Source organism: Peromyscus californicus, unplaced genomic scaffold, assembly GCF_007827085.1.
Source record: "Peromyscus californicus insignis strain IS unplaced genomic scaffold, ASM782708v3 Scaffold_10__1_contigs__length_136768540, whole genome shotgun sequence".
Classification (NCBI taxonomy): domain Eukaryota; kingdom Metazoa; phylum Chordata; class Mammalia; order Rodentia; family Cricetidae; genus Peromyscus; species Peromyscus californicus.
In genome coordinates, this window is record NW_026294391.1 from 57381493 (window position 1) to 57403118 (window position 21626).

A 21626-nucleotide genomic window follows, 5' to 3' on the forward strand; every position below is an offset into this window, starting at 1 on the left:
GAACTCTCCACACTAACCAGCCAGGAGCACAGGACACTGCTGGAAACAGAGTCCAGATTCAGCAGTAGAGAGGAAGTGGCCCAAATGCCCAAATGCCCGGGAGAGGAGAGCTCCCAGGTCTGAGAAAGAAGTCACAGTTTTGAGAACTACACAAGAGCAACAGAAGAGGGCGCTAGAAACCACAAAAACGGAAAAGCTGTTGTGCCCCTAGCCTCCATCCTTCAAAACATTTCAAAAAAGATGTAGTGGCACGGACCTCTAATTCTGGCACCCAGGAGGCAGAAACAGGAGAATGGCAAGGTCAAGGCAAGCCTAGACTTCATAAGAAGACCTTGTCTCAAAAGGTCAAAATAAATAAACACATAAATCTGTAAACTCATGTGAAAACGAGCAACAGTATTTATTAGAAGAGAAAAGATAACGAGGACGATTCACTTTGACAATCAACAGTATAGTGGAAGTACATGATTATGAGACATGAAAACTATAGCCTGCCGTCTCAAACAAGTCCAAAATAGACAAAGGAAAGGATAGAAGATGTGAAAGAAGTCAGGACCCGAAAAACTAAAGCACGAGGTAATTTAGAGGGTTAAGGAAAGACTTGGAAAGAAGGGGAAATAGAAATGAATTCTGAGCCAGAAAGAGCAAATTAACCCCCGATGGAAACAGAAGCTAAGAAGATGGAACTGTACAAATCCAGAGGAAAGTGACTGAAGTGATGAAAAGGACTTGGGCGTCAGAGAGCATCTTAGCACTTGGGACACTGGGGCCGTGTCCCAAACCATACTGCCCCCTACAAAAACGAAGAGGAAAGAGAAAGCCAAATATAGAGAGAAGAAAAGAAAAGCAGGAGGATGGGACAAAGGAAGTCATGTATAGAAGGACAAATACTGTGTTTTGTTTGTGGATCCTAGAACCCTTTATAGAGAATATGTGTGGATATTTATATTCTCTGTCTCTCTCTCTCTCTCTCTCTCTCTCTCTCTCTCTCTCCCCCCCCCATCTCTGTGTGTGTGTGTGTGTGTGTGTGTGTGTGTGTGTGTGTGTGTGTGTGTGTGTGTGTGTGTGTGTAGTTCTTGATATGGGTTTTTAGGGAAAGTATTTTTATATATGGCACAAAAGCAGGATGGAGAGTAGGAGAAGGGAGAAATTAATGCGAAGGGGTAAAGAGAAGGGAGCTTAAAGGGAAGGAAAGGGAGGGCTGAATATGATCAATGCCCATGGCATAGTTGAAAGAAACAGTCTGTATAAAACACAATATTATGCGCAATGAATGCACACCCATAAAAAATGAAAACAGAGCTGCTATGGTAGCCCGTGGTTGCAGTTCCAGCACTTGGGAGGCTAAGGCAGGAGAATCAACACAGGTTTGAGGCCAGCCTGGGATATATGGGGAGTTCCAGGACAGCCTAGACAATAGCGTAATCCTGTCTCAAAAAATAAAATTAAAAGTTTAAAAAGGCAGAAGAGTAGAGGCTACAAGAACGCTTTCCTGAAATAACTTGGAACAAAGAATTGAAACAACAAATTTAAAAAGCAAGTATTTGATTTTTAGGAGGAGATTTTTCTATGTAGGTGAGGAGAACAAAGAAAACCAGCCAGTTATCAGATATATTGACAATGATGCTTAATGCTGGAAGAAACAGAGAACAACCGATTCATGATATATAGGAGAAAGAATGTAAGCCAAGCAGTGAAAATTCCATCTTGGATAGGGAAGGGAGTCAAGAGCCCTCCCTGCGGCAGCTAACAGTTGCTTCTGTGATGCAACCACTGCTAAGTTGTTCGTGATCTAGTAAACAGCCCCATCCATGCTCCTGTGAGCAACCCCAATTAACTTCAGTGGGTCACACATACTAAATAAAACATTGCAGAACAAAAAACATGGAAGGAAGTAGGAGGAGAACTTGTTGGGTAGAAGGAAGGGGATGAGAGGGATCATGCGGTGTGAAACTGACCAAAATACATTACATACATGCTTGACATTATCAAAGTGTAAAAAAGAAATAAATTATTGACCCGGAAGTTAAAAAAATAACAATTTTCATTTGTAGCCAAACTGTTATGGGCTGAATTGCATCCTCTCACTAAACCAAAAAAGTTCACATGTTGAAAGCCTTAACCCCCGGCATCTTAGAAAGAGCAAATATCTGAAGACAAGGCCTTTAAAGGCAGTGATTAGGTTTGAATGAGGCTCTTCCATCTGACTGCAGTCCCTAAGAGCAGGAGGGCTGGGGGTGGAGCTCAGTCGTGCAGCACTGGCCTAGCATTCCACAGGCTTTAGGTTACAGCCCCATATGGTCAAAACAATTTTTAAAGGAGGTGGTTTGTACACATAAAGTCACCAAAAGCCTGCCAGGGCGGCATCTAGTTGAAATTCCAAGGCTAGCCTGGGCTACCCAGCAATGTCCAGTCTGAAATAATAAATAGAGAAAAGGTATCTATCAGGGGGAAAGGCTATGTGACACAGAGCAAAAAGGCAGCCATCTGCCAACCAAGGCTAGATGATGCCTCAGAGAAATCAAATCTGCCAACACCCGCCCCTTGGGCTTCTAGCCTCCAGCCCTGAGAAACACATTCTGCTGTTTACCTCACCCAGTCTCTGGGTTTTTTTTTTATGACATCCCCAGCTAAATAATATTCAAGGATAGAGTCTACAAGCTTGTCAACATGCACTCACTCAGGAAATACTGCTCTTGTGACCCCTTCCTAAGCAATCTGCTACAGAACCAATTCTAGAAAGAAAAAAAAAAAACACTGAGAAAAACATAGACAAAAGGACTGTTTGTGACCATTAGATAAACTAAAACTAAAAACGCACATAGATCCACGTCGAACTGAGATTCAGTGGTGCAGTTTGCAACAACTGCATATGGAGTACAGGTGCAGAGAGGGTGCAAACAGGTTCTGTGGTTTTGCTGTCCTGTTAGTGGTGGGAGCATGAATATTCTGTTTTGAGACAGTTGTGTATGGCATGGCATATGCAAGCGCATAATAATATGATCATTTAAGCCTATTATCTCCTATATTTGTGAATTCTTGAGTAGGAAAGGAGATTGAGAGGTAAGACAGCTCAGAAAACCCCCAAGACCTGACTTTGGAAAAAACAACTCATCAATATCTCCTGTAATATTTTTCCTGAAAAGGTTTGAAACACTGATCAACTCGGTACCTACGAGTATTGCTGCTAGCATCCAGACAGACAGTGGCCTTGAGATGCCATTTCCCACAAAACAGAAACCAGGCCTTTTTAGAGAAGTGATTTCAGGTCTATGCCAGGAAATGTATAAAATGAGCCTGAAGCATCAATTTTGTTCCATTTCTGAGTTCATTGTGACTGCTTTTTATATTACTGACATTTTTAGAATAGAAAAAAACAAGTAACTATTTTGAAAAAATTGAAGAGAAAAAGGCAAACATTTACATTGCTTTCCCTTAATAAACTATACCCTTAGCCAACGAAATAATAGATGTTTTTCTTTTTCCTAGAAAACAAATGATGAGTAATAGAATTCGAATGTCACCATGCTACAACCCTTAATGAATAAATGGACTTAGGCTTTAAGCAGCAAATGGCTACTAATAGCCCAGAGAGAAGAGTAAACATTGTGTGCCTTCTGCTAAGAGAATACAAAAACCATCTGTGCACTAGTCTTCCAAAAGCCTCCTACCTGAACCCGATGAAATCAACTACAAATACAAAGACAAAAATACAAGTCAGCCATGACGGTGAGTGCCTGGAATCCTAGCACTGGGGACATGGAAGCGGGAGGATCGGTTCAAGGTTCTCCTCGGCTGCATGAGACCCTGTCTTAAAACAATAACAAAAAAAGAAAAGACAGTAGAGGAGCTGGCACACTAGCTCACTGGGTAAAGGCACCTACCATGTGAGCCTGCTCACCTGAGTCTGAGTCCCCAGAACATGTCAAGGTAGGAGAAGAGATCCGATTCCACAAAGTTGTCCTCTGACCTCCACAAGTGCCATGTGGCATGTATGCATCATGTATACACACCATAATAATAAACTTTTAAAAAAAATTTAAAGAAAATACAGTATGGAGAAAATATGGCAATCTAGATCATGAGGAGACAGTCAACAAAATCCAGACTTGGAGAAGGCTCTAGAGGTCCATTTCCCAGTTTCTTCAGTAAACAAGTTGCCAGAGAGAACAGCTGGAAAGGTATTGGGAGTGTGGCTCAGGGCTCTCTACAGAGCTTACCCAAGCACACAGGAGACAGCGCTTCCATCCTCAGCACTGTCATTAAAGAAAAAGAAAGGCCAGTGTGCTGGCGCACACCTTTGACCCCAGCACCCAAGAGGCAGAGACAGTGGATCTCTGTGAGTTCGAGGCTAGCCAGGTCTACGGGGTGTGTTCCAGAACAGTCAAGGCCACACAGTGAGACTGTCTCAAAAATAGAGTCGGGGCTTAGGGGAAGAAAGACGAAAATATATTAGCCAGTTGGGTAAGTGTACGGACGATCAGAAGGCTAGGGCAAGGGACACTGCCCTGATTTGTTTAATATTTTAATTTAAAAATTAGATCTAGGCTGGAGACATGACTCAGCAGAGGACCAAAGTTTGGTTCCCAGTACCCATGTGGCAGTTTACAACTGCCTGTAATTCTGTACTGATAACCTCTCCTGTCTCCATAGGCATCAGACACTCACATAGTGCACAGACATACATTCAGGCACTCACCTATACACATAAAAATTTAAAAAAATCAGTCTTTTAAAAATTAGATCCATATGCACTGGTATTGGAAGATATCCAAATTCTATAGTATTTTTTTTAAAAGTCAGAACAGTATGTTCAGTATGCTCAAATTTTCATTTAATAAAATAAATAAAACTATGCATATTGGGATTATGCAAAGAGACTGCATATAAGTATGCAGCAGTCAACAGAGCTATTCTCAGGGCTGCCGCTACAGAGGAGTTCTCTCAAAGTGTGACTTGCTATAATGCCTATCTGAAATCTAATGAGCACCTTTTACTTTTGTAATCAGCAAACAAGCTGAAGGAAAGACAGAGGGAGGAAGAAGAGGGAGGGAGGGAGGGAGTGGAAGAAGGACAAAGAAAGTTTCTTAGCTCTTAAGAACCTTCCAGATTAATAGTCCGGTGTGCTGGCGCATGCCTTTAATCCCAGCAGGTGTAGGCAGGCGGATATCTGTGAGTTCGAGGCCAGCCTGGTCTACAGAGCAAGTTCAGGACAGCCAGTGCTGTTACACAGAGAAACCCTATTAAAAAAAATAAAACCAAGAAAGGGGCCGGGCGGCGGTGGCGCACACCTTTAATCCCAGCACTCGGGAGGCAGAGCCAGGTGGATCTCTGTGAGTTCAAGGCCAGCCTGGGCTACCAAGTGAGTCCCAGGAAAGGCGCAAAGCTACACAGAGAAACCCTGTCTCGAAAAACCAAAAAAAAAAAAAAAGGAAGGAAGGAAGGAAGGAAGGAAGGAAGGAAGGAAGGAAGAAAGGAAAGAAAGAAAGAAAGAAAGAAAGAAAGAAAGAAAGAAAGAAAGAAAGAAAGAAAGAAAGAAGCGTTCAGATTATAAACTGAGGCATTCCCCTGACTTGACCACACTACGCAATGAGGAAACAGTGAGAAGTCGTCCTAAAGCAATCCTCAGTGCTTTGCATCTATGTTTAAAATCCGTCCTTTTGACTAGCTAGTCCACTGCTGTCACCCCTTAAAATTTACAGCCTGACCTGGGGACTGCTGTCCTGGGAGAGGCGCTTGTCTAGCATGTGCATGGCCTGGCACTCCAAAAACTCTAAAAACACTACAATTCAAGCACCCTTCCTCACACATGGATTCCTGATTAGGGGTGTGTGTGTGTGTGAGAAAATCAGGACTCAAAAACAAGCCACTGCTTCAAGTTTCAGCAACGCTTTTCTCTACCTTTGATGCTCTGAGGGAGACAACACCCTTATCTTTTTCTGTTTATCTTATATGCCAGGGGCTCTCAAGAGTGCAGTCCCCAAACCCGCATAAACAAACTCTTAGGCCCCATCCAGATCCACCAAGTAGGAATTTCTCTTCTGATAAGTTCTCTAGCAGGATTGCCAGATAAAATACAGGATAGTGAAGTTTGAAATTCAAGTTTGTGATGAATTTCTACCAAAAATATCTGTAGCAATTGGGACACACATATTCAAATTTCATGGAACATCCTGGTTTTTGTTTGTTTGTTTTTCTTTTTGGTTAGTTGTTTTTCTCAATCCGTCAGCTTGCTTTCCAGGGTACTGTAACCATGTTTGAGGGCTAGGGTAGAGGGAGGGAGGGCGAGATGCTTGTGTTCACACCGGCACGACTACATTTCGTTTGTTAAAAGGAGAATGGAATTCCACAAATATGACTGTCATCTCCTTATGACAGAAGACCCATGACAAGGAAGCAGAGATGTGGGGACAGAGCCAGTCAGCCTCAGGGCCTAGGATAAAGTTTGGTAGCAGAAGGGACCTTGATTTTACCAGAAAATTAAAACATACTGACTGACTTCAGCTCCAGACCTCATAAAGTTCTGTCTCCACACCAGGACAACTGTGGATGATCTAGGGTAGACAATAGGTTAGGGGGACACCAGAGAAAGGGCAAAATATACTTTAAATTTTTGCTTGTTTGTTTATTCATTTGTTTCAGGAAGGGTCTTGATATGAACCCAAACTGGCTTCGAAGTCATTATGTAGTGCAGGCTAGCCTTAAACTGGAGAGCCTCCTGTTTGTACCTCCCAAGTGCTGGCATTACAAGTGTGCATGACCACACCTGTTTGGAAAACAGAACTTTTTTAAACATTTTATTTTATATGCATTGATGTTTTGCCATGGGTGTTGGGTCCCCTGGAACTGGAATTACAGACAGTTGTGAGCTGCCATGTGGTTGCTGGGAATTGAACCAGGTCCTCTGGAACAGCAATCAGAGCTCTGAGCCATCTCTGCAGCCCCTGAAAAACAGAACTTTTTAATAGAGTAAGAAGACTATACAGGACACAGGAAAAAAGCTGACTTAAAATTGGCCAAGGTCAATTGGAGCTCACATCAGGCTGACCATCACTGACTTTGGGTAAAAACTAGAGAAGAGACACTCCCTTAGAGGGCAGAGAGGCTCCTGGGCAGTCCTGTCGGTGTCTAAGGCAGTAGTTCCAAATCAGGGGAGATTTTAACCCCTGGTAATGTCTGGAGACATTTTGGGTTGTCAAAGTGTGGAGTGGGCATCTTAGAGACATCCCGAGATACTGTTCAACATCACTCCACAGCCCCAGACGGCCCCTCTACAGAGAATTATCCAGTTGCAAATGCCAAGTTCCACGTCCCGGAAACTACTCCAAGCACATTAACACAAAGAGCCGCCCGCCCGCCGCTGCCGCCTTCACACTGCCTGTCCCGTCTCCCTCATCTCTCAGCCCGAGACCAGGCTGTCCTCTCCCGTGAGAATCAGCTATGTATGCACATTCCTGTAAATCAGAAGGCTGATAACGAGCTCTCTCTGTCTCAGGGTTCTAATCTGCAAAATGTGGGTAAAAATACTTAACTCATAGGTTTGTTGCAGAGATTAAATGAGTAATTTAACAGCTGAAATTCCGACATCTATTGAGCGCCTACACTGTGTGCCACGTACTCAGAGCCCACACATAGTCTTTGCTAGTGAGGACTTTGGCAAGTTTTATAGCACACAGCAGATTTTCAAACAGAAGCTAATCTCATCACCCATACTCTTCCTCTCCCTTATTAGACAAGAGACCTAATCCTCTTGTTTCCTTCCCGGAGAGTAGACGGAACAGTAGAATTATACCTCATTCAGAAGAGCTACCTGAATCAGTGCTGTTTGTTAAGGTCTCTCATTATTAGTTCCAAACACAGCACCAAAGCTAATATGCCATATGTATTTACTTCACTTGACAGTTTCATATATATCTATAATGAGTGGTCATTATACACACGTCATTTTCACTCCCAGGAATCTCTCACTCTCCTCCCTCCCTGGCTGAACCCCTTCTTCTTCCCAACAAGTCTCCCAGACATTGCTCTGATTTAAAAAAATAATAATTTAATTTAAAAATTAGGTCTAGGCCAGAGAGCTGGCTCAGCAGTCAAGGGCACTGGCTGCTCTTGCAGAGGACCAGAGTGTGGTTCCCCCTCCTCCTCCCGTGTCTTGTGGGGGAGGGGACTCGGTCACCAACACATTGTTCTTAATCATCAAAAGAGGCTGGGGTCTGGGAGGGCTGCTCAGTGGCGGAGTGCCTGGCTCCGGCTCCGGCTCCGGTTGGTTTCTTTCGTTTGTGTAAACAGTGTACCCTCCAGAGCTCTCTTATCAAAGCTCACGCTCCCTCTTTCTCCTTTATTTCTTTTTTAACAAGCCCTGGGAAGTTTTATCAGAGGCAAATTAACATTTTTGCATGGTTTACCTTTTAGCAATCTGTTCTGTCATGCTTCTAATATCACAATCACCTAGAAAAAGAAAAACAGTCATTTTACAATTCACTCACCTGCAACTGGCATTCAAATTTCCTGCAGTGGCTACACATTCTTTACTCAAGACAACTGATTCTACGCAAATCATTGCAGCAGCTGCACTGACACTAACTTAGAATGCTAGCCATCATCTGATCGCAGGGGAGATGATCGTACAATCAATCAGACCTGCTTTATCACCAGAATTTATAATACCAGGGAAACACCCAGGGAAACAACTAGGATGAATCTGGGGATTCATCCACGACCTTAGCACAGTCAAGGTTCAGCCTGTCCTGATTTCCAGCAGATAAGAAGAGCGAAGATGTTTGCAGTCGGTACTTCAAATGAGTTCAAACCTTTCCACCCATGAGGATTCTGTTCACTGTGACTGTGTGCAGTGTCTGCCTCCTCTTTAAAGGCCCTCCCCGCTTCAGCAGCCATGATTGCCTTCTTTTCTGGGCAAGCCAGGTCTGCCATGCTGACCATTTTCATTCACAGTCCTTACCATAAACTCAGTATGTTCATAATTCAATTCCAAACAAGGTCGTTAACAGAACAAGAAAGTCAAGTTGCCAAAAGTGAGGAAATCCGTTCTACTAAAGAAATACAAATAAAACAATAATGTGGTGTTTCTCATAAACTTAATGAAAATGATAATATCCAGTACTGGTGAAAATTCGTGGCCACAGGCACTTTTACACTGTTGGTAGAAATATGAGCCTCTGTAACCTTTTAGAAAAATAATGCCCATTAAAGTTTAAAATGCATACATATATCCCTTACATACTTGCACATACTTGCTTAATACTTGGACCTTAAGCACACATGTACAAATATGTCTGTGGCAACAGGAAACTGAAGGTAAATAATACTATGCTATGAATTGAGAGATGTGATTAACTCAGCCTGCATCACTAAGGAAATGCCCAAATTAATAACACATTATCCTTGACCCTACAGTTTATTTCAAGTTTTGCCAGTAACAATTCTGCTGCAATCAATATCCCTTCTCTTGGTGATTTTCTTTCTATAGCATGTATGTTAAATGGTGGTATCTTCACCTATAATGCAGTACACAATTATCAGAAAGCCAGCTATAAGACTGCAGATGTGGCTCAGCTGATAGAGTGCTTGTCTAGCTTGCAGGAAGCCCCGGAGTTGATCTCTAGCATTGTATAAACTGGTGATGGTGGTGCATAGTCCAACACTCAGGAGGTGAAGGCAGTAGAATCAGGAGTTCAAAGCCATCATTGGCTTCATAGTGAGATTGAGGCCAGCCTGGGTTACACAAGACCTTGTCTCAAAACCAGAAACAACAGAGAGAGGTTAGAGACACGGGTCAGTTGGTAAGAGTGCTTGCTGCACAGTGGTGAGGACTGGTATTTGGATACCAGCACCCATCTAACAAGCCAGGCATTAGGTGCATGCTTGTAATTCCCACTCTGAGGCAGCCAGAGACGGAACATCACTGGGATTCCAGCCCTAGGACAAAATGTGAGCCTTAGGTTCAAGGAGAGACCCCACCTCAAAGAAATATGCAGAGTGATAGAAGAAAGCATCAATGTCCTCTTCTGGCCTCCATGGGCACACATTGGCGGAATGTCTGCAGACAAACACATATATACACTCACATAGACACATTTACATAGACATAAAATAAGTGAACGAAAGAATCTTTTTAAAGTCAATGTCAGGGGCTTCAGGCAGGCAGGTATCTGTGAGTTTCAGGCCAGCTAGGGCTACATAGGGATACTCTATCTCTGAATAATAAATAAATATATAAATAAATATCTTCTTAAATAAAGGTTTTATTACAGAGAAGCACATGTCAAGCCACATCACAATGAATCTTCATAAAACAAAACAAAGACAAAGTCTTGAAGTGACTCAGAGAGAAATACTGCATCACTCACAGAGCTCCCCAGTCTGAATGAGAGTACATCTCTCATCTGAAGCTGTGTAGGACAGAATGAAGTGGAACATTTTTCAAATGCAGGAGCAAATGAACTGTCAGAAAACAGCAGAATACATGATGAACTTAGAACCGTGCCCAAATGTAGGAAACTGTACCCTCAAAACAAATGATAAGGGTAGGTGAAAAGGGTTAAGAGCAGGCTAAAAGGGCTCCCATGGCCAAACTGGAACAATCTGAGCAAGAAAATGAAGCGGTGCTAAATTATAACCCAAAGTATAAAAACATACCCATGAGTCCATGCCAATATAAATCAATGATTGTTGTACTGAACGGACAAAAGGACAGACAGACCAATACATTCATACACACATGCATGCATGGGGAGAAAGAAGAGAGCAATGTTCCATTCCAACAGTATCTGTAGACTCTCCTCCCTCAAAGAAATGAAGTGCGACTCTATTCCTTCACTTTGGATGTACATACTGGCTTCCAAAAGTCTAGTACAGAGAGGGGGTAGTAACTTTCTGTGGCGACAGTAAAGCCTGACAAAACTCCCTCAGCCAGCTTAGAAAGCTCAACACTGACAGTAGTAGGGTGTTTTCAAAGTAGGTATCCTTGACACGACATGGCGAAAATTTGTCTACCTCCGTAGTCTTCCCCAAGTCCATAACTCAGTCCAATGGTGACAAATGCATCAGACAAATTCCATTATTTTACAAAACAACTGACAAGTAGTCACTGAAAACATCAAGGTTTGAAAAATAAATGTGTGCGAAACGGTCACAATCACGGTGACTAAACGTCAGGCATTGTTCTGGACAGTATGTCAGAACAGATAAAAAATAACAGATAAAAACTAAGGGACCCTAAGGGCTAAGGAGATGACTCTGTGGAGAGAAGCACTCGTAACACACGTATGAGGACACGAGTTCAAGTCTCCTCTGTAAAAGGCCAGTCTGTACATGCCTGTAACACCAGTGCTGTACGTGCTGGAAACAGGATTGCTGGGGCTGGGTGGCTTCCGGTCTAGCTCTAAGTTCTGTGAGAGACCCTGTCTAAGGGGACAAGGTGGAGAATGAACATGACATCGGACAACCACTTCTAGTCTCTGGAGAAAGTTGTCCTCTGGCCTCCACTTCTGTCCTGTGGCTTGCATGCACCCTCACACCACCACACTGCCCCCCATAACACAACAATAATTCATCTTAAATTAAAATTTAAAAAACACCATAAATAGCCGGGCGGTGGTGGCACACGCCTTTAATCCCAGCACTCGGGAGGATCTCTGTGAGTTCGAGGCCAGCCTGGACTACCAAGTGAGTTCCAGGAAAGGCTCAAAGCTACAAAGAGAAACCCTGTCTTGAAAAACCAAAAAAAAAAAAAAAAAAAAACCACCATAAATAGGTTAGATGTAGTGATGCAAGCCTAGAATCCAGCACTTGGGAGGCAGATGCAGAAAGATCTCAAGTTTGAGGCCAGCCTGGGTTACGTAGTAAGACCCTGTATCCAATAAAAATCCACAGGAAAATAAGGAAATAGAAAGAAAGAAACAGAAGAAACGGAAACAGGAAAAGAGTACTAAAATGCCAGACTCCAGGCATAACATACTGACAATTACCATTGTGAGTTTGTGTTCTCTCCAAAATGGATGTTGAAGTCTTCACCTCAGAGCCTTTCAAAGGGACCCCTTGTGGAAACAGAGTCTTCGCAGATGTAGTCAGGTTACAATGAAGCCGTTTCAGGGCTGGAGGAATGGCTCCACGATTAAGGGTACTGGCTGCTTTTGTAGAGGACCCAGGTTCAGTTCCCAGCACTCACATGGTGCTTCACAACCATCTGTAACTCCAGAGAATGGGTCCCAAGTCCTCTTCTGATCTCCACTGACACCAGATCCACGTGAGGTGTACACACACACATGCAGGCAACACACACACCCACACCCACACACACACACACACACACACCCACACACACACACACACACACACCCACACACACACACCCACACCCACACACACACACACACACACACACACACACACTTAGAAACTAAAATAAATGTTTAATGGAGCCATTAGGGTGAGTCCTAACTTAACAAAGCTGATTTCTTCACAAGAAGGTGGAAGTCTGAAGAAGTCATAGAGACAAGAGGGTGCCATGTGAAGACAGATGCACAGGAAAGATGGTCCTCTGAGGACAGGACAGAGGCTGCAATTAAGCTGCTGTAAGTCGGGGAACACCTGGGGCTAACCCACCAGAAGTGGGGCCATGCAAAGAAAGGTCCTTCTCCAGAGGCTCTGGGTGGAGCATGGCCCTGCCCACAACTCAGGCTCCAGAACTGTGACAGGATAACTATCATTTTATGGCTCTTGTCACAGCAACCTCAGGGCACTAATACAATCGATTACCTAAAATGCAAATGGCCTGATTAAAATACAGATATCGATAGACTAAATTAAAAAAATCACTAGCCAAATATGCCATTTTGCTGAAAAGTCACTTGAAATGTAGTATAGCCAGTTTGAAGAAAGAGAGGCAAAAAGCTGTCTCCTACAGAAAAGTGAGTTAACTTGGTATGGAATGACCTAGAGCATATCCACTGCAGATGATCAGCTGGGGAAATCAAGTTGCAGTGGATTTTACATGTCTGTATAAAAGAAATAACCTCATTTTTATATGAAAATATCCATTATTGGGTCTGGAGAGATGGCTCAGCAATTAAGAGCACTTGGCTGCTCTTGCGGAGGACCCAGGTTCAGTTCTCAGCACCCAGGCAGCTCACCACTAATTGTTTATACCTCCAGCAAGGGAATCCTGCCTCAGGCCTCCGTGGCCACCTACACTCACATGCACATACCCACATACAGGCACACACAAGCACATAACTAAAAATAAAGTAAATCTTAAAAAAAGAGAGAGAGAGAATACCCATTATTCAAAATCACACACTCCCCCCCCCACCCCCGACAGAGTTTCTCTGTGTAGTTTTGGTGCCTGTCCTGGAACTCACTCCGTAGACCAGGCTGGCCTCGAACTCACAGACATCTACCTGCCTCTGCCCCCTGAGAGCTGGGATTAAAGGCGTGCACCACCACTGCCTGGCTTTTCAAAATCACATGCTTTTTACATATGCATATACACACTCATAAAGACTATGTCAAAGGCCATATCTATTGGTTCCCTCAATGTTACAAGTGGACAGTAGAAGGATGCAAAAGGGGACACGTCATGACAAATGTGGCAATTATAATTATTATTACTTTGTAACCAGGAGTACACTACCCATTTTTTTTTTGAGACAAGAACTTATTATGTAAATCAGGCTGCCTAGAGCTTGCAGCAATCCTCTTCCCCCTGCCTCCTGAGTGCTGGAATTGCATGCATGTGCCACCATGATGGGCAGCTTTGAATAATGTTATGGTTGCCAGTGGCTTGTATCAGGACAAATAAGCATAATAAAATGCCAAGGAGAAACACAGAAGTAGAGAATGTGTTTCTCAAGTTGCTGCTTTGCTGAACTTTCTGTTTGGTTGGTTGGTTGGTTCATTGGTTGTTGTTCTTTGGGTTGAGACAGGGTTTCTCTGTGTAGCTCTGGCTGTCCTGGAACTCACTCTGTAGACCAGGCTGGCCTCAAACTCACAGAGATCCACCTGCCTCTGCCTCCTGAGTGCTGGGATTAAAGGCATTCGCCACCACACCAGTCTGCTTTGCTGAACTTTTGATAAAATTCTTTCTGTCCTTATAAAGATATTTTAAATTGTTAGTGAGGAGTTCAAAGTCACCGGGGCTGTAGGACTCCTTGTTGGAGCCGCTTAAGGAAGGCTAATCCAGTTGTGTTAGGCACCTGGTTATTTGCATATTTTCCAAGTTCCTGTCTCTTTTTTATATTGAAAAGATAACTGTGGGAGATCTTTTACACACAATCTGTCTTTTACATGTCTCACTCTATATATACAAGGAAGGGAAGAGACATTAACTTGATCATCTTGTATCTTGGGATTGTTTTAATTGTTACAGTGAGAATATACTGGGTTTTTAATCAGAAATAAAATTGAAATTAACAAAAACAAACGAACAGAAAAGCCTGTCTTTCCTCACGCACGCACGTACTTTTGCTCCTTTCCCTGTGTTAGTAATAGTGTTGTCACTGGTGTCAAGAAAGACTGTGACTCCAGGTCACTCCTGTGATCTTCCACCCTTCCTTATTAGTCACCAAATCCAGATTCTAGTTATAAATAGCCCTACTTCCTCTAATTAACCTAGCCTAAATCTCTTTTAAAATCCCTTCCCTTCTTCACTGCCCTTGCCAATAAGGCTTTTTTCGTTTAGAAGTTTGTCATCTCTGGGTATTTCAATTGCCTTTGATGTAATCTCCTCCGTTACTCCTCTGCCTAATCTCTTTCAATAATGCACTCGGCAATGGCTTTCTAAAAAAGTGTCCGTGTATACAAAGTATAGCAATACATATACTATTATTATTTTAATAGTTTCTCTTTAATGTTATAAATAAAACATATCACAAGTTCATGACGCCAAAGATAAGACATGAAGGCAAAATACAGTAAGTGAAGTTTGGAAAGCATTGCTTTACAGTGTAAGATAAGAACTGGTAGTCCCAGCCCACCTTCTCACTGCCACCTTCAGGAACATTCCTGAACCTTCTCTTTAGTTAGAGAAGGCCTTTAGACTGCTCCCAAACATCCCATATTCTTTCTTCGTTCTCTTCTGTTTGTCCTCATGTTCTTCACTCCAATTCCTGCCTACTAAACATCTCCTTATGCTTTACTGTTCAGCTCAAAACCGAGCCTGATGACACAGACCTGTTATCCTAGTTACCCAGGAAGCAGAGGCAGGAGGATCACAAGTTCAAGACCTACCCGGGGAACTTAACAACATTTGTCTTAAAACTTTTTTTATTTTTTATTTTTTTAACGTTTTTTTTTTAAAAGCTAAGGATATAGCTTGGTGGTAGGGTGCTTACCGAGTATGCATGAGACCCCAGGTTCTCTTCCCAGTACTGACTGCTCTCTCCTCCCAAAAACTTTAGCCCATATATTTTCCCCCCGAGGATTTTTCTTCAGACACTCTCCGGCTCACATACTGTTTCCCCATAGCACTTCTGTTCTAAGACTTACACTTCATAACATGGTCACCATTTGTTTACATGTGTCCCCACCCCACAAAATTATAAATTCTTCCTGGACAAGGGCTGTATCTTACTCAACTTTTATCCTAAAGTCTTGCAACACACCTGGCATAAATTATTACCACCATGCAGGGTAAAATGACATTTCAGTCAATGACAGCTGCAGGCATGATGGCTACGTAGTAGGCCCTGTGATGCAGGTTTGTGGTAGTATACAATGTTGACACAGTGACGAAGCACCTCATGAAGCATTTCTCAGATTGCACTCCTATTCATTGTCACATGAGTATACTCTCAAAGGCAACCTGTGTTGCATGTTATTATATGTTCCCTTCTTGTAGGTGTTACCCTTGCTCACCTGAAAAAGAGTATAACACCCTGCATGAAGGTTTCAAGTATAGAAACAGAGCACACTGCAAAGGGCTGGTCTATCTCCTTTGGCATGATGTCTCTTTTTTTATTTTGTTTTGAGACAGGGTCTCGTGTAGCCTATGCTGGTCTTGAACTCAGGGCTGAGGGTAGCCCTGAACACTTGATGCTAGGAAGTAGACAGCTTTACCATAACCATAGAGCTCCGCTGTTCTAAAGGTCAATCACAAGTGGGTCAAACAAAATCTACCTTACAGCTCAGGGGCCAGCGAGATGGTTCCATAAAAAAAGGGTAATGCGATAAATCCATGGGAGTCTGAAACTCACCACTACAAATGGGACTGATTGCTGTACAAGCCTGGCAGCCTCAGCTTCACCCCCAGAACCCACATAAAACTGGATGGTGCAAACCAACTGCACACAGTTGGCCTCTGACCTCCACAAGTGCACCTGGCATGTGTACTCCCCACAACAACAACAATAATAAATACAAATTGTGCAAAGTTCAGCGTCTAAAGGTGTAGCTCGGTTGGCAGAGTACTTGCCTGACCTGCACAAAGCCCTGAGTTCGGTCACCAGATCCACATAAAGTGGATGCCGTGGTACAACACCTGTACGCCCAGCTCCTGGAGATAGAGACAGGAAAGTCAGAAATTCAAGGTCATCTTTGGCCACACAGGGAGCTACATGGGACCCTGTCTCAAAAAAGGCAAAGTTCGGTAGGGATTAACTGCAGGTCAGTATGAAGTTTCTTTTAAGGATTATGAAAATTTTGGAAAGCAATGATACCTACGCATATACCAAAATACATTAAATTACGTATGTGAAGTGTATGAACTGTATGGTATACAGATTGTATCTCAACAAGGCTGTTATTAAAAAAAATGGGGGGAGGGAATCAAGCTGGGCAGTGAGACAGGAGGATCTCTGTGAGTTCGAGGCCAGCCTGGTCTACAGTGTGAGTTCCAGGACAGTCAGGGCTACACAGAGAAATCCTGTCTCAAAAAAAACCCTACAAATCACTTTAAAATGTTTAATTATGTATATGTGTGTAAATATGTGCACCTGAGTGCCAGTGCCTGAGTGAGGCATCAGATCCACTGGAACTGGAGTTACTGGCAGTTAGTTGTAGGCTGCTTAATGTGAGTGCTGGGAGCCAAACTCAGGTCCTCTGCAAGAGCTCTTAATCCATGAGCCATCCCTCCAGCTTCATAAAAAGATTTTTTTTAAAGCAATGTAGCCCCAGTGAGATGGCTCAGCAGATAAAGGCACTTGCCACCAATCTGATGGCCTAAATTCTGTCCCTGGAACCCACATGGTGGAAATAGAGAACCAACTCCTGCAAATTGTCTCCTGACCTCTACACATGTGCGCCCCCCCAAAAAAAATAAATAAGTGAAATTTTTAATTAAAAAATAAAATAAAGATCAATTACATAATAACAAAGAGGGGGTAAGTAATTTTAAAAGTAGAGCCTGGCCTGCTTGCTCAAGCCTGGAATCCTAGCTACTCAGGAGACTGAGGCAGGAGGACCACAAGTTCAAGGCTTGCCTGGATTACCTGAGTAAATTTAAGACCGGGCTGAGTAATGGAGAAGGACCCCGTCTTAAAGTCAAAACTAAAACTATCTGAGGATGTAGGTCAGTGCTAGAGTACTTGCTTAGCATGCACAAGACCTTAGATCCAATGCCCAGTAACATACAAAACATTAGCATATACGACTTGAGAGATGGCTTGACCAGTAAATGCTCTTGCCATCAAAGCTGAAGAGCAGAATTTGGTCCCTGGGACCCACATGGTACAAGGAGAGAAGTGACTCCCACAAGTTGTGGGACAAATTGTCCTCTGATCTCCACATGCATGCTCTTGCACACACACACACACACACACACACACACACACACACACACACACACACACGATAAATAAATGTAACAAACATCTTATAATATTAGAATATAATTATTATATAAAATAATGGACTTCATTATTACATTATCATATATGCATATAATGCAATTTGATCATATTCACTCTGAGGACAACTCAAGACTCATGTGAGAGAAAGCATGTGATATTTGTTTTCCTGAATTTGGCTTATTTCATTTAACATGATGATCCACCAAATTTCCTAAAAGTAACAACTTTTTTCTTTGTAAAAAAATGATAATAATAATTTGGAGAGATGACCAAGAGCATTTGCTACTCTTGCAGGTTCCCAACACCCACTTGGTTACTCTGTAACTATCTGTCACTCCAGTTCCAGAACACCCAATGCCCTCTTCTGGACTATGTGGTGCACAGACATACCTACAGGCAACACACTCATACACATAAAATAAAAAGTAAAACTACTTTAAAGGATGTATTTTATGTATGTAGGTACTTTGCCTGCATGTATGTCTGTGTATCATGTAACGCAGTCCACACAGAGATCAGAAGAAAGTGTTGGAGTTATAGATGGTTGTGAGCTACCATGTTGGTGCCAGGAATCAAACTCATGTCCTCTGCAAGAGCAGCCAGTGTTCTTAACCACTGAGCCATTTCTCTAGCTCCATTAAAAATACGTTTAAATTAATTTAGTGTGTGTGTGCGTGTGAGTGTATGTGCCTGTGTTCACAAGTGTACATATGTGTACATATGCACGTAGAAACCAAAGGTCATCTTCAGCTATCATTCCTCGGGAGCTAGTCACCGTATTTTTTGAGACAGGGCCTCTTACTGGAACCCGAGGCTTGCCGATTAGGTTAGGCTGGCTGGCCAGTGAGCCTCAAGGACCCTCCTGTCTCTTCCTTTCCAGCACGGAGATTACAAGCCTGTGCTACCATGCCCAACATTTTTTTACATGGGTGCTGTGGATGGAACTTGGGTTCTCACGTTTGTGTGGCAAGCACCTTACCAACTAAGCGATCTCCCCAGCCCCCTGTTCTTCTTCATAGCTGAATAAATTAAAACTCCATTGTGTATGGGTACCACATTTTTATCCATTCATGTTAATGTGTACCAAGGCTGATTTCATATATTGGTTATTGTGAATAAGGCTACAATAACACAAATGTGAAAATAATTCTCTTGTGCATTGACCTGGATTCCTTTGGGTGTATTCTCAGTGATGGTGGACACTGAGTGGGCAATGCGGTGGTAGGTAGTCCTTTCTGGAAGCTTGTGAAGAACCTCCATTCTCATTTTCATAGAGGTTAGAGTAATTAGTAGTCCTATCCACCGTGTATATAGTCCATTTTCTCTGCATCCTCCTCAGCACTTGTTCCGTGTTTTCTTGATGATAGCCACTCTGACCGGGGTGACATAAAATCTCAATGAAGTTCTGTTGTACATTTCTCTGATAGCTAAATATGCTAAACACTTTCCCCTGCGGTTTTTGGCTGTCTTTACTTTTTCATTTGAAAAGTTATTTTGCTCATTTGTTGATGGGACAACTTGGTTGGATTTTTAGTGTTTAAATTTTTAGAGTTCATCATAGACTCGAGGTTTTTATTCTGTCAGATGTGTAGCTAGCAAAGATTTCCTCCTATTCTGCTGCCTGTCTCTTCACTGCTGTTTCCTTTGTTGTACAGAAGCCTTCGAATTTTATGCAATCCCACTTCAGCAATTCTTGCTAATATTTCCTGAGCTATCAGACTCCTATTCAGAAAATTGTCTATGCCTCTCTTCAGAGTTTCCCATATGTTTTCTTCCAGAAGTTTCAAATCCTTAGATATAGTTAGGAATGTCAATTTTGAGTTATTATTGTATGTGTGGTTTGCTTGCATGCATGTCTTTGCACTATGTGCATGCCTGGTGCTCATGGAAGCCAGAAGAAGGCATGAGATCCCCTACTTGGAGTTACAGATGGTTGTGAGGTGCCATGGTGGTGCTGAGACTTGAACTCAGGTCCTGTGAAAGAGCGGCTAATGCTCTTAACCACTGAACGATCTCCCCAGACTCAGAAATTTCCATTTTAAAAGTACCATTTGGGAAAAAACATCAACTGGAAAATGTGATGATGTGTTATACATATTGTTTACATTTAACTCCATTTGCTATCATCCTGAACTGGTATGAATATTGGAAGTAGGGATAAACATCAATCTTTTTGTTGTTTTCCGTGGTGTGCCCCTTATGAGTATAGATTGATGTGTCCTAAAATAAGAACTTAATAAAGAAAGGAAATCCCTTTTGTCTATGCATAAAAATTTTCAAGCCTCACATTAAAGTATTCAATTTACTTTGAATTGAGTTTTATACAGGCTGAAAAATAGGGATCCGGTTTCAATTTTCTATATCAAGTCAATTTTTACAGGCAATTTTTTTTCTCCAGAGAAGATATAAAAACATTCAAGAAATGCATGAAAAGATACTTAACACACCTAGCCATTAAGAAAATGCAAATTCAAGGCACAATTACAGACTTCTCATGTCGATTAGGGTTACTATGACCAGACACATGCTAAGTGAAAATGCAGAGAAATGGGACTCTAGAAATGGGACTGCCTGGGGAAAGACTTTGCCAGTTCCTCAACAAGTTACACCAAGAATTATCATTAAGACCTGGCAATTCGCCGGGCGGTGGTGGCACACGTTTTTAATCCCAGCACCCAGGAGGCAGAGGCAGGCGGATCTCTGTGAGTTCAAGGCCAGCCTGGTCTACAAAGCGAGTTCCAGGACAGGCTTCAAAGCTACACGGAGAAACCCTGTCTCGAAAAACCAAAACCAAAACCAAAAACAAAAACAAAAAAAACAAAACAAAAAAAAAACCTGGCAATTCCATTTTATGTGTATACACAAAAAACTTAAAAGTAGGTATTCAAAGAAAACTTTAAGCAAATATGCTCAGAAACAATATTCACAATAGCTGAAAGGTGGAGACAACTCAAATGCTGATCAGTGGATAAATGGCATGTTATTCAGAATGGGCTGGTTGATAGACACTATAACACAGATGAACTTTGAAAGTGCCATGTTAAGAGAAAGAAGCAAAACAAAAGACCACATACTGCATGATTCTATTTATAAGAAATAGCCGGAATAGGTAAATCCACAGAAACAGAAAACAGATTAGTGGTTGCTAGGGTCCAAGGGCAGGGTGAAATGAGGAATGATACAAAGTTTCCATTTGGAATGATAAAAAATGTTCCAGAACTAAACAGAGATAATGGTTTTACAGCACTGAATATATTTTTATGCTACTGGATTGTACCCTTAAATCAGTTAAAACGGTAAATTTTATACTATGTTTATTTTATCACAATAAAAAAGAAAATTCTGATCTGCAAAAAACGTTATAAGAAAGCATTAGAAATAATCAAATGTAAATGAAATTTTGGCTTAATTATGGCACAGTGTGGAAAATAACTCCATGTAGGATCTAATTAGTTAGGCATGGTAATACATTCAGCATGATTGTAAGGAGTGGGGTAGTACAGGGGTGGGAAGGAGATAAGAATGCATTATGTACATGTATGAAATTGTCAAAGAAGAACATTAGTCAAATATAAACTGTAAAAACCACTTCTACAGAGCTGGGCAGTGGTGGCACATGCCTTTTGTCCTAGCACTAGGAAGGCAGAGGCACAGAGGCAAGGAGATCTCTAAATTCGAGGCCAGCCTGGTCTACAGAGTGAGTTCCAGGATTGCCAGGGCTATGCACAAAAAACCTGTCTCAAAACAAAACAAAACAAAACAAAACAAAAACCAAACAAACAAACAATAAAATCACTTCTACAGATAGTTAATCTCAGCTTC

General features: G+C 42.2%; 1 protein-coding gene and 1 non-coding gene across 4 annotated transcripts in view; both read right to left on the reverse strand.

The window, feature by feature from the left end:
• Positions 1 to 6604: 6604 nt before the first annotated feature.
• The window catches only part of Snx12 (sorting nexin 12), an 82450-nt gene continuing 67428 nt past the window's right edge, over positions 6605 to 21626 (reverse strand). The window contains exons 5-7 of one of the 3 annotated variants that reach the window (XR_008217143.1): positions 9979 to 10057; positions 8406 to 8448; positions 6605 to 6944 (exon numbers count right to left, since the gene is read on the reverse strand). Coding sequence is in view for 2 of the 3 variants with exons in the window: in XM_052733641.1 (XP_052589601.1) it covers positions 8425 to 8448 (24 nt within the window). In the remaining variant the exon portion in view is untranslated. Of the gene's footprint in view, positions 6958 to 8405; positions 8449 to 9978; positions 10058 to 21626 lie in introns of all 3 variants that reach the window. The other 2 variants (XM_052733641.1, XM_052733639.1) reach the window with 2 other exon arrangements.
• On the reverse strand, positions 8644 to 8786 carry LOC128118044 (small nucleolar RNA SNORA72). Its single transcript, XR_008220976.1, has one exon. It is a non-coding gene; the product is annotated as a small nucleolar RNA SNORA72 (small nucleolar RNA).